Genomic DNA, 15,829 nt, shown 5'->3' with positions numbered 1-15,829 from the left:
ATTATAATTGGTCATGGCGGACGGCCGCTCCGCCTCTCCGGCGACCCCGCCTCCCTTTCATTCTGAAAGAAAGAACCTCAGCCCAGGCGCCCAATGAGAAGCGCCCCCACCCCAAAGATCCCGCCTCTTTAGGCGCCGGCCCCGCCCCCAGGTCCGGAGGAATGCCCGCCTCTCGGCGTGGCCTGGCCCAATCGGAAGGCGCGACCCTCCCGACGGACGGCAGCCGGCCCAATCCTCGTGCCTCAGGCCGTGCTGCCCCGCCCCTCCGCCGGGCCGAGCGGCGGGCGAGAGCGGGCCTCGGAGCGGCGGCGGCGGCGGACGCGGCCTGAGGGAGCGGCCGGCTGCCGCCTCGCCCGCCGCGGGGTCCATGGCCTGAGCGGCCATGTCCGGCGTGGTGCGGACGCTCAGCCGCTGCCTGCTGCCGGCCGAGGCCGGCGGGGCCCGCGAGCGCAGGGCGGGCGGCGGCGGGGCCCGCGACGCGGAGCGCGAGGCGCGGCGGCGCAGCCGGGACATCGACGCGGGGCTGGCCCGCGAGCGGCGCGCCGTGCGGCGCCTCGTCAAGATCCTGCTGCTGGGCGCGGGCGAGAGCGGCAAGTCCACCTTCCTCAAGCAGATGCGCATCATCCACGGCCGCGAGTTCGACCAGAAGGCGCTGCTCGAGTTCCGCGACACCATCTTCGACAACATCCTCAAGGTGCGCTGTCCCCGCGTCCCCGCCCGCACACCTGCGCCCAGGTGCGCACAGGTGTGCGGCCCCGCGGGCCTCCGCGCCCGGCCGGCACCCCGGCCCACGCCTTTGTCCGGCCCTGGTCTGGCTGCAGCTCCCAGCGGCCAGGTGCCCCCGGCTTTGGGGGAGCCGGCCAAGGATGCGTACCCCGTCTCCCCGTCGGCCTGATGGCCTTCGCCCCTGCCCTTCTCGGGGACTTGAGGGCGATGGGGGCGGGAGAGCTGGACATTTTCTGGGGCCTTTGAGGGGCGGGGGTTTTAGTAGTGGGGAGGGCCCCTCGTAGACTCCCGGTGGGGGACTGCCAGCTTCCTGGGGTCAGGGTGCCATCCTTGGCCTGCCCTCCCAGTGAGTTCAGAAGAGCGGTGTAAACAGGAGAGGAAACCGGCCGCAAGTCTCTCCTTTTAAACTGTTAGGAAAATTTGAAACATATACAGAGTAGAGAAAACAGCACGAACAGTAAGTACCCACGCCCCACCCCACAGCTTCAGCAGGGGCTGATTCAGTGCCAGTCTTGTTTCACCTATACCCCTGCTCCCGTGACTGTGAAGCAAATGCCAGACATTGCACAGATTCATTAGAAAAATGTTTGTTTACATAGCTTAAAGATAACAGCGTCATTTAAAAAAGCACAACCACAGTGCCCTTATCAAACCTAAACGTTAGTAATTACTTAATATGGTCAAATAAGCATCCAGTGTTCGGATTTCCTGCGTTGTCCCATAAGTTTTTGCATTAGGATACAAATTAAATCCTTGCATTGCAATTTTTTTTTTTACTACATCTCTTAGGTGGTGTTTAATTTCCAGGTGCTCCTTCTGTCCCTTGCCCCGTTTTTAACGTTTGCAATTTGTGAAAAAGACGTGTGGTGTTGACAACGTTTGGCTTCTAGTTTGGCTTCTCTTCCTGTCATGATCCTAAAAGAGCAATTTCCATAAAAACGAAATGTTTTACTAACAGATACATCGAGTGAGAAAACTGGTGCAATTTAGTACCAGCTAAAGGGCCTCAAAGAAAGGAATTCTGGAGAAAACTGATGACAAGGGGAAAGTCGAGTCTCTCCTGTACCCAGATAGGGTCGTCTCCTTTTTTTTCCCCTTACACCTTCTTACCTCTCCTCTTTCCTCAGCCCATTTTGGGGAAACCAAATTGCAGGTATGAGGAAAGTTGTCTCGAATCAGAGGTAGAGGGAAGCTGGTCATAGCAGAAACTCCCTGGAGACGACATGTTACAGTGCACGAGGGACTCTAAATTTAGCAAAAGGCCATAGAACCCACCCATTGATTGGCACGTTTCTTTCCCTTCACCCATGCGGAAGCTCAGGGCCTTGGACATGAAGTGGCTCCTGTCTGGGACCTGGATGCTGCACCCCTGGCCTCCAGGCCTGCCGTCTTCCAGGCCTGCTTCAGGCATCTCCCACCAGTGTTCTCACTTGATGTATTTGTTAGTAAAACATTCCGTTTTAATGGAAATGGCTCTTTTAGGATCATGACAGGAAGAGAATAATTTGAATGATAAAACACCCCCTTTCCTTTTCACCTCTTTCAAAAGCCTCTCTGTGAGTCAGAGCTCTGGCCCAGGGCTTCATAAACTTTAAAGGCGAGGTGCCCAGTATGATTCAGGGGATCAGCTGTGTGTTTAAAATTCCCCTCACCTTCTGGGGTAAAATGCATGGGATTGTCTCTCTTCGTCACAGAGAGATTTTATTTTTGTGGCTTTTCTGGACCTCTGAACCAGGCGGTTACAAGAGCATAAAGATTTGGCTGACTGAGTCCCGGTTTCTTTCTACCCAGGAAGCAGAGAAAATACTTACAAACATAGACTCTTAAATCTAAATCAGTGTATTAGATGCATTTTAGAAAACTCAGTCTTCGCTTTTCCCAATGCCTATAAACATGAATTTTTTCTAACTTCCTTATCAAGAAACCAGATTTTGTTGACCAGTATCCTATTTTCCTTGTCACCTTTCGTACTTCTTGTAGTAATTCTGTATCAAACTCACTTGATGTGTTGTGACCATTTCAATAAGTAGTTCGCAGTTCATCTTTCACCCTCCCCCATTTTTATTTGGGCAGATTCACTTTGCAAAAAGTGCAATAAATAAATTGTAGTGGCTCTAGTAGCAGACATTTGAATGGTAACTGTTCAGAATAATATTTGTGTCTACAAATAGATTTTGTGTTAACAGGCTATTTTTAAAGCACTCTCTGTGTTCCAGGCCTTTTCATATATGGCCTTTATTTTCTTGGCACTTCAGATGGTATTGTGCCATTAATCACTGGGGAAACTGAAGATAGAGAGTTTGAAATCTGCATAGGATCAGTAGCCTAATTAGTAGGTGGCAGAGCTGGGAACCAAACCTGGTCTTTTTTTTTAACTAAACTTTTAATTTTGAGATGATTGTGGAGTCCCACGCACTTGTAAGAAATTATTAGTAGAGAACTCCCATGTCCCCTTTAACCAGTTCCCCCAAACAGCAAGATCTTGTAAAACTAGTACAGTATCACAGCAAAGACACTGGCATCGAGAAAGGAAGGTACAGCGCTTTCCCATCACAATGAGATTCCTCCTGTTGCCTGTTACAGCCACTCCCACCCTTCGCCCTCTCCCTGACCTGGCAATGACTGATCTGTTCTCCAATTCTATAATTTTCTCATTTCAATAATATTATATAAATGGAATCTTGCAAGATGTGACCCTTTGGAGCTGGCTTTTATCACTCAGCATAGTTCCCTAGAGTACACCCGAGCTGTGTGTACCCGCAATCAGTAGCTCCCGCCTCGAGTGCTGAGTAGCATCCGTGGTAGGGATTTACCACCAAGCACCACTTAGCCATCCGCCTGTTGAAGGGCATTTGGGTTGTTTCCAGTTTCTGCCTGTTATGAATAAATCTTCCATGAACATTCGTATATGTGTTTTTGTAAGTACATAAATTTCCACGTACCTGGGACAGCTGCCCAAGAGTGCAGTTGCTCAGCTGTGTGGTGGTTGCATGTTTAGTTTCATAAGCTGCTGAGCCGTCTCTGCAGTGGTGGTTCTAGTTCACATTCCCGCCAGCCGTGTGTAGAGGAGTGATCAGTTTCTCTGCATCCTCGCCAGCATTTGGTGTTCCCGCTATTTCTGATCTCAGCCATTCTGATAGGTGTGTAAGTGCTGTGTCATTCCCATTTTAATCTGCATTTCCCTAATGGCTAATGGTGTCGAACGTCTTTCCTGTGCTCATTTGCCATCTATATATCCTCTGTTCATACTTTTTACCCACTTTGTAATTAGGTTCCTTGTTTCTTTATTGTTGAGTTTTGAGAGTTCTTTGTATATTCTGAACACCACTCCTTTGTCAGGTGATGTGGTCTGCAAATGTTTTCTCCCAGTCTGTAGCTTGTCTTCTTATCCTTTTAAACAAGGTCTTTCACAGAGCAGAAGTTTTTAATTTTCATCAAGTCCAGTTTATCAGTTTTTTTCCTTTGTGGGTCCTGCTTTTGGTGTCAAGTCTAAGAACTCTTTACCTAACTTTAGATCCCAAGGATTTTTCTCCTATTTTTTCCCTCAAATTTTGTAGTTGTACATTGTACTTTTAAGGTCCTGATCCATTTTGAGTTAATTTCTATATGAGGTGTGACATTTAGATCGAGGTTTTTTTGGTTTTTGGTTGGGGTTTTGTTGCTGTTGTTTGTTTTGTTTTTGGTATGCATGTCCAGTTGTTCTGGGACTGTCTGTTGAAAAGACTATCCCTCTTCCATTGACTTGCTTTGTCGGAAATCAAGTGGGCATATTTGTGTGGGTCTGTTTCTGGGTTTTCCATCCTGTTCCCCTGATCTGTGTCTCCTCTTCTGCCAGTATCATACTGCGTTGATTAGCTATACCATGTAGTTATATAGGAATCTAAACATCAGAGTGATTTCTCCCGTTTCATTTTTCTTTTTCGAGATGGTTTTAGCTATTCTAGGGCCTGTGCCTTTCCATATAAATTTTAGAATAAGCTTTTCTATGTCCATTAAAAAAAAGCCTTGCTGGGAGTTTGATAGCATTCGCATTAAGCTATAAATCAGTTTGGGGAGAACTGACATCTCTACTCTGTTGAGCCTTCCAGTTCATGAACATGGTATATCCTCCTTTATTTAGGCTGTGTTTGATTTCCTTCATCAGCGTTTTGCGTTTATCAACATACAGATCCTGTACCTGTTTTGTTAAGTTTATATTTAAAGTATTTCATTTTCTTTAGGGCAGTTGTAAGTGTTACTGTGCTTTTATTTTCAACTTCCACATGCTCATTGTTAGTATATAGCAATTTAGTTGCTTTTTGTGTCTCAGTCATGTGTCCTGTGACCTTAATGAATACACTGAATGGTTCTAAGAGCCTTCTTAAAAATTCTTCGGCATTTCCCATATAAATCATCATGTTATCTGCAAATAGGGAGAGTTTTATTTCTTCTTTCCCAATAGGTATGCCTTTATTTCTTTCTTTTGCGTTACTTCAGTGGCTAGAACTTCCAGAATTAAGAGAGGTGGGAGTAGTCATATTTTATGTCTCTTTCCTGATGTTGGTGATCTGTGTCTTCTCTTTTTGTCTTTGTCAGTCTTCTAGAGGTTTAGCAGTTTTATTATTTTGTTTTTCCTAAAGAACCGACTTTTTATGTCATTGATTTTTCTTTATGGTTTTCCTGTTTTCAGTTTCATTTATTTCTTTTTTCTTCTTCTACTTGCTTTGGTTTTATTTTGCTATTTTTTTCTAGTTTCTTGAAGTAGAGACTTAGATTATTTATTTGAGACCTTTCCTCTTTTATAACATAAGCGTTTTAAGTGCTATAAATTTCCCCCTCAACAGAGCTTTAGCTGGATCTATGTATTTTGGCATGTTATATTTTGATTTTTATTCGGCTTCATGTGCATTTTCCTTCCTTTGAGACGGCTTCCTTGGCCCGCAGGTTGTTCAGAAGTGTGCGGCAGCTTCTGAGAGTTCAGGGAGTTTTCCTGTTATCTTTCTGCTGTTGATTTCTATGACTCCGTTATGGTCAGAGAACATACTTTGTATGGTTTCGGTTCTTTTAAATTTTTTGAGATTTGTTTCATGGCCCAGACTGTGGTCTATCTTGGCATATGTTCTGTGGGCCTGCATTGGTGAATATTCCATGGGCACCTGAAAAAAACGTGTACTGTGCTGGCGGTTTCTGCATATGTTGATTAGATCAGTTGGTTGGTGGTGGTGTTGAGTTCTTCTGTATCCTTGCTGATTTTCCTTTTTTTAATGTATACTTTTTTTCTTTGTCTTCTTAGAGAATTATCAATTTTATTGATTTTTTCCCAAAGAACCTTCTTTTGGCTCTATTGATTTTCTCTATTCTTTTTTCAGTTCTTAATCTCATTGATTTCAGTACTTACACTTGTTATTTCCCTTCTTCTGTTTGCTTTGGGTACTTTTGTACGTATACTTTAAGTAATTTGATTACATTACAACACAGATGCCTAGAGCAGACATCACAGGACTTTACCTTCTGGCTAAGCGCTACCATCCTACCCAGGCCTTTTAAATCTTACATAAGAGCCTTACAGCCAAGCTTCATTCTGTCTTTCCTTTTTGGTAAGTTGGTTGAGCCTTCTCTCTGACTGTGTCATCTGGCCTTTCCCCGCTTCCGTTGTTTTCCCTTTTCTCAAGTCAGACCTGTCTCATAGGATACTTTCTTCCTTAGGCAGAGTTCTGTCTGCAAAGTCATGGAAGCCCTTTCTTTCTTTATCCCAAGCTCAGTCTAGGACGTAATGTTAAGAATTCCCATTTATTGTGTAGTTATTAGATACCAGACACCATGCTAAGTATTTTACATGCATTTTATCTAATCTACACAACAAACCACTTATTAGGGACTGTTATCCATTTCATTGAGAATAACAGAAGCTCATAAAAGAAACATGACTTGCCAGGCCATAGAGCTAATATGTAATATGTGGTAGAGCAAAAATTTAAATCCAGGTCTGCCAGCCCGCAAAGCTATGCTCATCAACACTACACTGTATAGCCTCTGGTGTACTCCAATATTCTCCTTTCGTCACAATGAAAATGTTATACTTTTAGTATCAGAATACCTTAGGTAGCTATAAGTAACGTACTACACTGTAGTTCCTTCTCATCCTGACTTCCCCATACATACAGAATGGCATGACTCTCACCCGGGGTTGTAGCTCACCTCTCCTTCCTCATAGACCTTTTTTTTTAAATTCTTACTTTTTTATTGAAGTGTAGTCAGTTTACAATGTTAGTTTCAGGTGTTTAGCACAGTGACTGTTACACCTTTACACACATACGTATGTATTTTCAGTTTCCTTTCCATTACAGCTCATTACAAGAAATTGAGTACCGTTCCCTGTGCTGTACGGTCCTTGTTGTTTATCTGTTTTATGTACAGTACTGTGTATCTGTCAGCCCCAGTGTCCATTGCTGAGAGTGACGTGCTGAAGTCTCCAGCTATAATTGTCCATTTTCCTGTAGTTCCGTGGGCTTTTGGTTCGTGTATTTTGAGACTCTTGGGTGGTGTGTAAACATCTGGGATTGTTACGTCCTCTGCTGGACTGATCTTCCTGTCATTATGCAATGTCGCTTTTGGTCTCTAGTACTGTTCTTTGCTCTGAGTCTACTTTACCAGTTGTTTTAACCTCGCCACTCCTTTTTTTTTAAATAAATACTTTCATGGTATATGTTTTCCATCCTTTTAACCTACTCACGTTGTTTTGAAGTGAGTTTATTATAGACAGTATATTGTTACATCATGTTTTCTTATCTACTCTGCCAATCTGTTAATGTGTATTTTTAGACAATTTACATCTAAGGTAAGGTAATTATTAATGTGTTAGGGCATAAGTCTCCCCTTTGATTATTTTATTTTTTGGTTTTTGTTTCTCCTGTTTCTCATTCTTGTGGGTTCTTTAACCATGTCTGAGGATTCCATCTTTATTGAATGATTTTTGAGTGTATCCGTCAGCTTTGTGTCATTCTTTTGGTGGTTGCTCTAGGCTTACAATGTACATGTGCAGCTCATCCCAGGCTACTGGACTCTGTGTTTTATAACTTTAAGTGAAGTGTGGGAACTTTACTTCCCTTTAGATCCTTTTACCCACCTTCCCCACTTTTAAAATGTCAACGTCTTAAGTGTTTTTTATACCCTGAGTACCACATCAGATGATTGTACTTCAGTCATCGAATGTGATTTAAGAAACTTGTGTGAAATGGGAGAGTTTGTTATATTTACCCCTGTTTTTACCTATTCTGGGCTCTTCCCTTCCCAAAGTTCTAAGCTTTCTCCTGTTACCCTCTCTTTTCTGTTTGAGAATTTCTTTCGGCCATTTTTAGCATGGGTTTGCCTGCCACAAATTCTGTCAGCTTTCTTTGTCCAAGAATGTCTCTATTTCACCTTTAATCTTGAAGGAAGCCTTCACCAGTGATAGGATTCATAGATGGCACTTCTTTCAGTACTTGGAAAGCATGCGCCATTCTTCTGGCCTCCCTGGTTTCAGATGAAACATCAGCTTGTTCAGATGGCTCTTCCTCTGTAAGTAAGCATGTCGTGTCACTCTGGCTGATTTTAAGATTTTCCCTTTGTCTTTGTTTTCTGGAAGTTAAAGTATGATTTGTCTGGACATAGGTTTCTCCCAGCTTATTATATTTGGGGTTTGCTCAGCTTCTTGAATCCATACATTTCTGTCTTTTCCCAGAGCCAGGATGTTTTCAGCCTTTATTTCTTTAAATGCTTTTTCAGTCCTCTTTTTTCCCTCCCTTCCTCCTGGGACTCTGGTGGTAGGTAGTTCACTCTGTTCCTGACTGCTAGGTCCCTGAGACTCAGGTGCCTTGTTGGTGGGGTTCTGGCACCAGCTCTCTCTAGGCCTGGCTGACACCAGGGAGAGGGGTTGGGGGAGCAATGACAGTCAGCCCAGCCTCCCACCACCACCTCCTGCCAGCTGGGACCGAGCGGGGGTGGAGGCTCAGCTCCCCACCTACACTGCCTGGTTGGGGAGTCAGAGCCCCCCTGTGTGTCTGGGCCGAGGATAGGACATAAGATCCCTGCTTGGCCCCACTGCACTACCTGGTAGGGCCACCTGGAGCATGCCTGGCTCTGAGGAGCAGGGTGGGGGTGGGGGTGGGGTAAATTAGCTTCCCTTTCAACTCCCTGAAACCTCAGAGGAGATGTACGTGGCCATCTGTGGTATTCGGCTGGAGTAGGATGTTGCCGCAAATGTTTCTGGTTGTAAGACCACCCTTTTCTGGTCCTTTGGCCAGGGGAACACTTGGAGCTCTTTCCATCTGCCTTTGGGCTTTCTCGGCTTGGGGGCTCCTGTAGCACCCTGTCCTGGACAGGTAGTGGCAGTAAGGACACCCGGGGACTCACCGCCTTGTCCTCGGTCCCAGGGCCGCAGGCAGCCTGCCACCTTCCCTCCACCCCCTTTCCTAAGCATGTTGTTGTTTAGGGGGAGGGCCTGGGAGGGATGGAGTGCCTCTGTCTTGGCAGAACTGAAGTGTCCATCATCCTGGTCTTTTTTTTTTTTTTTTCAATTGAAGTATAGTCAGTTATAATGTGTCAATTTCTGGTATACAGCACAATATCCCAGTCCTGCATATATATATATATATATATATATATTCATTTTCATATTCTTTTTCATGAAAGGCTATTACAAGATGTTGAATATAGTTCCCTGTGCTGTACAGAAGAAATTTGATTCTTACCTATTTTTATTGGGTTGAATTTGGGAGGTTGAGATTTGCAAATGTCATCCTGGACTTTCGATTACAGGTTCGGGGCTCAGGCCGTTCCTTCGTCAGCACGGTTGTGCCTGAATTCCAGCATACTGTTTCTTTAACTCCATTGCCTCACCCTACCCCCTTCCATGGGTAATGTGAGTCTACTAGTTGCTCTGACTTCCTGTAAATACTACCAGTAAGACTTCCTAATCTTCCTTCTTACTTTTATAATCTTGAAGATGACAGTCTGTCACTTCCCGAGCGGGCTGTCCTTAAAGGTCATGTACTTTGGTGTTTTGGAAATCGTGTAATACTGCCTCTGGTGACAGCGAGCATCTCGGAATTTGCGTGGAAGGCTTCAGACCAGTGTGGCTTTACCTCACAATGCTTCCTGCAATTTCACGAGCCATATTTAATCACTGCATTTCACATCCGGTTTGAGGGAGATAAGCATTAGCTGTGGGAAGGTCCTCGGTCGCGTGTCTGGGAACCGTGCACGTGACCACGCCATCAAACCACGCGGAAGTGGGCCTTCCTTGTGTGCGTGTGTGCTGGGATTTAAACCCTCGTGAAGAATTGGGTTATTAGAGTTAGCGGTCTTTCGTTGGCCCTGAAACAAGAGTTCAGTTCAGCAAGTTTTTCTGGCCGTGTACCCAAGGCTTTGTGCTCCATGCCGGTGGGGAAGGGGATATTTAGTGCCAAGTCCTGCCCTGTCCCTCCCCTTCGGACCCTCAGGCCGGCTCTAGTAGCTGCAGTGCAGAGTCATCAGCATGGACCAGGGCAGCGCCGCCGTGGAGGGAGGGCGGTGGCCCGGCGGCTAACAGGGAAGGTGAACTCTGGCGGGGGGTTCTGGAGAAGCCTGCCAAGGGGGGGTGCTTTGAGCCGGCCCGGAAGGCGCTGGCGGACGGCAGCAGGCAGAGAGGAGCACACAGCCGAGGCCGCTCGGTGCCGTCTGTCTGTCCATCGGCTGGCGGAGCTCTAATTAGTAGACGCGTTAAAGCGTGAGTGTAGGAGCTGGACAGAGCTTCCTAGTGCAAAGCACTGGTCATAATGGAGGGGCTTGCTGAGACCTGTGGTCCCGGTTCCCTTTAGCTGAGCACCGTGGACCTTCTTCCTAGGAAACGTGTGTACGCACAGATAGTTTCAAGGAGTTCCCCGGGCACGCCAAATGTACACGTGCTCTGTGGACTGCAGTGTGTGAACTTTTGCTCTAGAATACCATGATGACATTAAGTTTTTGTGACTCTTTTATTGTTTCTGTCCCGTAGAATTGTTTATTATGTCACACTTACCTTTTGCTAACATGCCTGGGTGTTCGAAGCAGCCTCCGCTGCTGTTTGTGTTTGTGGGCACTTTGAAACTGCCGGCCTGCAGGGTCTTTGTTTCTTGGATTCAGAGGCATCACTTGGGCTTGACTGCAGCGGGTTTGCACGAGGGCAGAGGCGTGGATGTGCTTCTGGGGTCTGGAAGAACAGTTGGGTTTTTACTGCTTTGTGGGCAAGTTGCATTTAAGTAAGCAAGCTGACTTTTATGTGGACACACATGGTTGGTCCTTTAGAAATGGCAACAAAACAAAAACAACATCTTTTCCGATCGGTTACAAAAATATAGAGACAGCCCTCTGGCCGTGGCTGGGGACTCAAGGTCCATGGACAGTTGGTCCCTCCAGCTTCCAGGCTAGCGTGTTGATTATTTTAGCCACACCTTTTCTCAGGGAGCAGTCATGTGTCATGTGAGACTAGGAATACGGCTGTGCTCGAGGCTGCATGGTGTTCTGTTGGCAGCTCATAATTATATTCTGTTACTACGTAGTTGAGGTGGGGACATGGATCTTATCGGTTTTAAATGGAACCGAAGATTTAAACTGAAGGCTTATCTAGAGATGTAATTATAGGGTGATCATCAAACCATGGAAGCTAATGGACCTGATGCTTACTGAAGGACAGTGCCCTCCCTTCAAGACAGGCTGGCTCACTTCATGCTGTCACAGTGTAGTTTATAGCTGAACAAAAGCAGGAGTCCTCTTCGCATCTTCTGTCAAGTGGGCGGACGAAGCAGCTCCTCCGTTTCTGTGCCTTGACCTTTCAAAGTGAGCAAAATATGAAGAATCGTTGCCTACCACATGATAGGTTCGTCTTTTTGAATGATTCTTTGTGAATTAAGATACTTGTGTGCTTCCCATTAGGACAGAGGTCCGGGCACGTTGGCTTATGGAATGGAAAACGCAGTTTGCAGCCTGAGTTAGCGTATGGTTACAGAAGCCGTCGCTTCTGCGTTGGTTTGGTGAACTGAGTTGTTGGGAACTTGTACTTTGGAGACACAGCGACCTAGGGATGGTAAAGGAACAGCTGTTACTCCTGGGGGTGTTTGCAGGTGAATCGGTGGTGGCTGGAGAGCAGCACCACCTTCGTGATGCCAGGGGGAAGAAAATGTCCCCAGCTCCTGCTTCCTTAAGGAAGCACAGGCCAAGTAGACAGCACCGTTCTCCACACTCGGGCATCTGTTTTGCTGTCTAGCCTAGAGGCCGCGGCGCCAGCTTTGTCAGATGGCCCTGTTACGTCAGACCCAGCAGCGAAGGCTGGCCTCGTGAGCATTCACTGGTGTGGCCAGCACACCCAGGTCCTGGGGAGTCGGATCACCACGTAAACTGCATTGAGCAGAGTCTCACCAAGGGGGTGCTCAGACTCAGAGAGCTCGTGTCCTGTGCTGTTAACACGGTTCTGACCTCGGAGGAGTGTTCTGGGGACTGCGTGGTGTGGGCTGTGCCGAGCCCTCGAGGGCCTGTCTGGGGCAGTCAGTTGGAGGGTCCTTGTTGTATCCATTCCAGCCATGCCCTTTGTGCTGGGCTGCGTGCGTGGTGGTGAGTGCTCCTCTCATGGTGCTTCTCTGCCCAGCTGGCTTCTGTGGGGATGGGAGGGACACAGGGCAGGGAAGGCCAGGGAGGGGGCACCGCTGGCTAAGTCACCGGAAGGACAGGGGAGCCCTCGTCCAGCTGAAGGAGGCCACCAAGACGTCTACAGGGTGTATGATGAGATTCATCCGGACCAGCGCAGCCGTCAGTGTCCTGGGGCCACATCGGCGATGAGCCCGCCCAGAAGCTTGTCGCAAGGTCTGCGGTCACGGATGGCACACCCTGTGTTGCCGACTGCATTCGTTTCCTGGGTAAGATTTCACGCGTCTCTGTAGAGGCACAGTGTTCTGAGCACAAGGCTTGACGTTTACCAAGGAAGGAAAGGACGTCACTCTTTCAAGCCTCACCTTACTGCTGGTTTTCATTACAGGTAAAAGGGAGCAGCTGCTGTGGAGGTTTGTTTTGCAACTTTCATAACACCTAGTGGCGGGAGTTTTAATCTGTGTTTTCCACTGAGCCTCAGCCCTCCATCTACAGCTGTTGGCACACGAGATGACCCAAGACTATTGTTACTTTTTGTGGCCGCTGAAAGTGTTTTTCTCAAGGAAACAAACTCCCATAATTTTAGGTTTGGGATGGAGAAAGGAAATGTTTTCCCCTAGGATTCTGGTGACTTGAGTAGGTAGATGAAGGTGGAAAGCTCTGTTAGAAGTGTGGAGTGGCACGGAACACGGGGGGAGCCTGCCGGAGAGACTGGCTGATGAGAACCGAGAAAGAGAAGCCTAATTGTTTACCTTCTAATCAGTCCATGGTTGGTACAGCTATGAAGCAGCATGGTTGTGTTTTTAAACAGATGTGCAGGGCTACCAGAGCACACTAGTCACAGCACATGTCTCGTTGAAAGTAATCATCCGGGAAGTCAGCAGACACCTGGGCGTGGGTTTCTGTGCCGGGTGCCGGAGTGGCAGGACCGCCTCTGCCTGGGAGGGGCTCCCTCTCCCCCGCGCGGGCGCTTTTGTTTCTGTTTCTGTGCGGAAAGCACCTTCTCTGTTGCCTCTCCGGACCCTCTTCAGGGCTTTCACTCTGACGGGAGGGACTTTCATCTTCCAGCTGCGGTCACTCCTGCCTGTCGCCGTCCCTCGGCCCCGGGCCACCCTGCCCACCTCGAGCGTGCGGCTGGCCTCTGCCAGAGACCGCAGGCCTGGCCCTGCTGGGGCTTGTCCGGCTGTGCCAGTGAGCGCGCCTACTTGGCTGCGAATCCAAAACCGAACTCTCCCATCTGGCTTTTATTAGGAAGAGAGCCAGTATTTTGATCTCCACCTATCTCTCCGACTCCTGCTTTGATCTCCGAGTTGGTTCTAGACCTAGGAGCGGAAGAAGAAAGCTAGAGACTCACCAAGTGTGAACCTGCTGGGCTAGGCTCCCCTGTTGACGTCCGAAGCACACGTGGGTCTTCCCGTGTGATGAGTGTGAACCGCGGAGTGACCGTTAGTTTAGGGATGAAGGTCTCCGTCGCCTTCCGTGCTCTCACAGAACCTGGAAGCTGGCTGTGCTGACGGGCTTGTGTGAACTACCAGAGTTGGACAGGCCTGTGGGGTTGGCGGTGCCTAACCTCCCACACAGCATCTCGTGTGTGTGGAACTCGCCTCCCAGAAGATGCTCCCTTGACATGGAGTCGTTACGGGCGACTGGCACACTCGGACCCATTCGACACGGCGTTCTGCAGAGCAGCACAAGATACAGCCCCTCCTTCCGCTTGGCAGCTTTCTGAGTTGATTCATTTATTCACCAGATTAGCCGGGTGCTGTGTTAGAACAAAGAACAAGACAGGGTATTGCTCACCCCTGGGGGCGGAGCTCCCACCAGCCCCGAACTGGGTCCTCACGGCCATACATCTCTCAGTGGGGCCTCGTGTGCCCCGTGGGCCGGTGTCCTGAGCATCCAGCGCCCTGAAGGCCGAAAAGGCACAGCTCTGCGGTGAGCTGCGAGGAGGGGATTCCCGCAGAGGAAAGGGGAGCAGGTGCCCTGAGGCAGTAAGGCTAGAGAAAAGCTGGAAGGGCTGGGAAAAGCTCTGGGGAGATGATAGTGGGGTGGGGGCCCCGGGCCATGCCTGGCAGGGCCTTCTAGGCCAAGTGGTTCTCGCGTGGCAGCGGGGAGCAGATTGAAGAGTGTCAGGCAGAGGGCTGCCTGATCTGCGCTTTTGGAAGCTCCATCCAGGGAAACATGTTACGGTGGGCAGGACCGCAGCGTCTTCTCTCACTGCCCCGTGGGATGGCTCCATGCACAAACGGGTGCGTGTGTTTAAAAATAATCTCACATATGAATATAGAAATTCACCAGAAGTGATCAAGGAAGGAAAAAGGGTGTTATTTCACATGTGGGTTGAACTGTACGAAATTCTGATACTTGACCCTTTTTGACTTACACATAGCGGTTTTGTATGGTCCAAACTAACATTTCAAAACCACCGCAGCCAGGGACAAAAAGAGAAGATTCCAGGGCCGTTAGTGTGTCTCTTAATCTCAGCTCCTCCCCCTTTCTGAAAGCAATATTGAGGAAGGACGGGGAGGCGGCATAGTCCCGAGCATCCTCGCTGATCCCTTCCAGTTTGGAGGGAAGCAGACCCCGGGCTCTGGAATAGAAGCCCAGGAAGAGTTGGGGGATGCACTCAAAGCAGGGGGACCACGAAAGTGCAGAGCGTGTGCTGTCTCTGGAGCTGGAGGTGGAGGGCGGCAAGGAGGACTTGAGAAGAGAACCTGTAGGTTCTCGACTTTCTCCTCTGTTCCCCCAGACGTGGATTGACAGCAACATCCAGTCATCACCCTCCAGCTCTGATCTGGGACGTCACGAAGGTGGAAATGGTATCAGAGAAATTGACCTGCAGTCAGAGTAAAATGGGAAGACTAGGTTGGCAGAGAGGTGAGCAAGAGAAAGTTGACAAGAAATAGCAGGGCCGCTCTTGAGAACAGTCTTCAAGAAGCAGGGAGTGGGGGAGAGTAGGCAAAAAGGTGCAAAACCAAGTCTGGGAAAAGAGGGAAATCAAATCAGAAGTGGGTCGCCCCAAAGTGCTTTGTGCTGTATAAGAACAGTGAGCGTCTGGATGATATAAAACCAGAGGTCAAGGGTATGAGGAAACAGTGCAGTGAGATGAAAGGGGAAATTGCAGGTTAGTGAGAGGCGCTGAAAACTCAGGCAGCACCTTTACAGATCTCATAAATAGGGCAGAAATGGGAAGGACCTGCACAGGAACTTAATCACGACCTGGGAGGCGTGCGCCGTCTGACACCGTGACCTCCCAGTAGCTGTAGACGAAGGAGCTGGACAGACAACGGAGCTGCGTGTGAACTTCCCCCCAGACCCAGTGTCCGAGGAGGCCCTGCTGTCCTCTTCCCCGTGCCCGCAGAGGGAAGTCAGCCCAGGTGTCTGGCTGCTCCTAAGGCACCTTGCCCTCCCCTCCTCTCTGGTTACACGCTGTCCGGGGCAGGGACTGCAGGCAGACTGGGTGCTTTCAGCCCATCGCCGTGTCACC

General features: G+C 48.4%; 1 protein-coding gene across 1 annotated transcript in view; it reads left to right on the top strand.

Moving 5' to 3' along the window:
* The first annotated feature begins 286 nt into the window (after window positions 1–286).
* The window catches only part of GNA12 (G protein subunit alpha 12), an 81,325-nt gene continuing 65,782 nt past the window's right edge, over window positions 287–15,829 (top strand). The window contains exon 1 of the mRNA XM_074345578.1: window positions 287–694. Coding sequence (XP_074201679.1) covers window positions 383–694 — 312 coding nt within the window. The 5' untranslated portion in view covers window positions 287–382. The remainder of the gene's footprint in view (window positions 695–15,829) is intronic.

This window comes from Camelus bactrianus, chromosome 18 (genome assembly GCF_048773025.1).
Source record: "Camelus bactrianus isolate YW-2024 breed Bactrian camel chromosome 18, ASM4877302v1, whole genome shotgun sequence".
NCBI lineage: Eukaryota > Metazoa > Chordata > Mammalia > Artiodactyla > Camelidae > Camelus > Camelus bactrianus.
The sequence above is the reverse complement of the archived record's forward strand: the minus strand, read 5'-3'. Positions and strand labels throughout refer to the sequence as shown.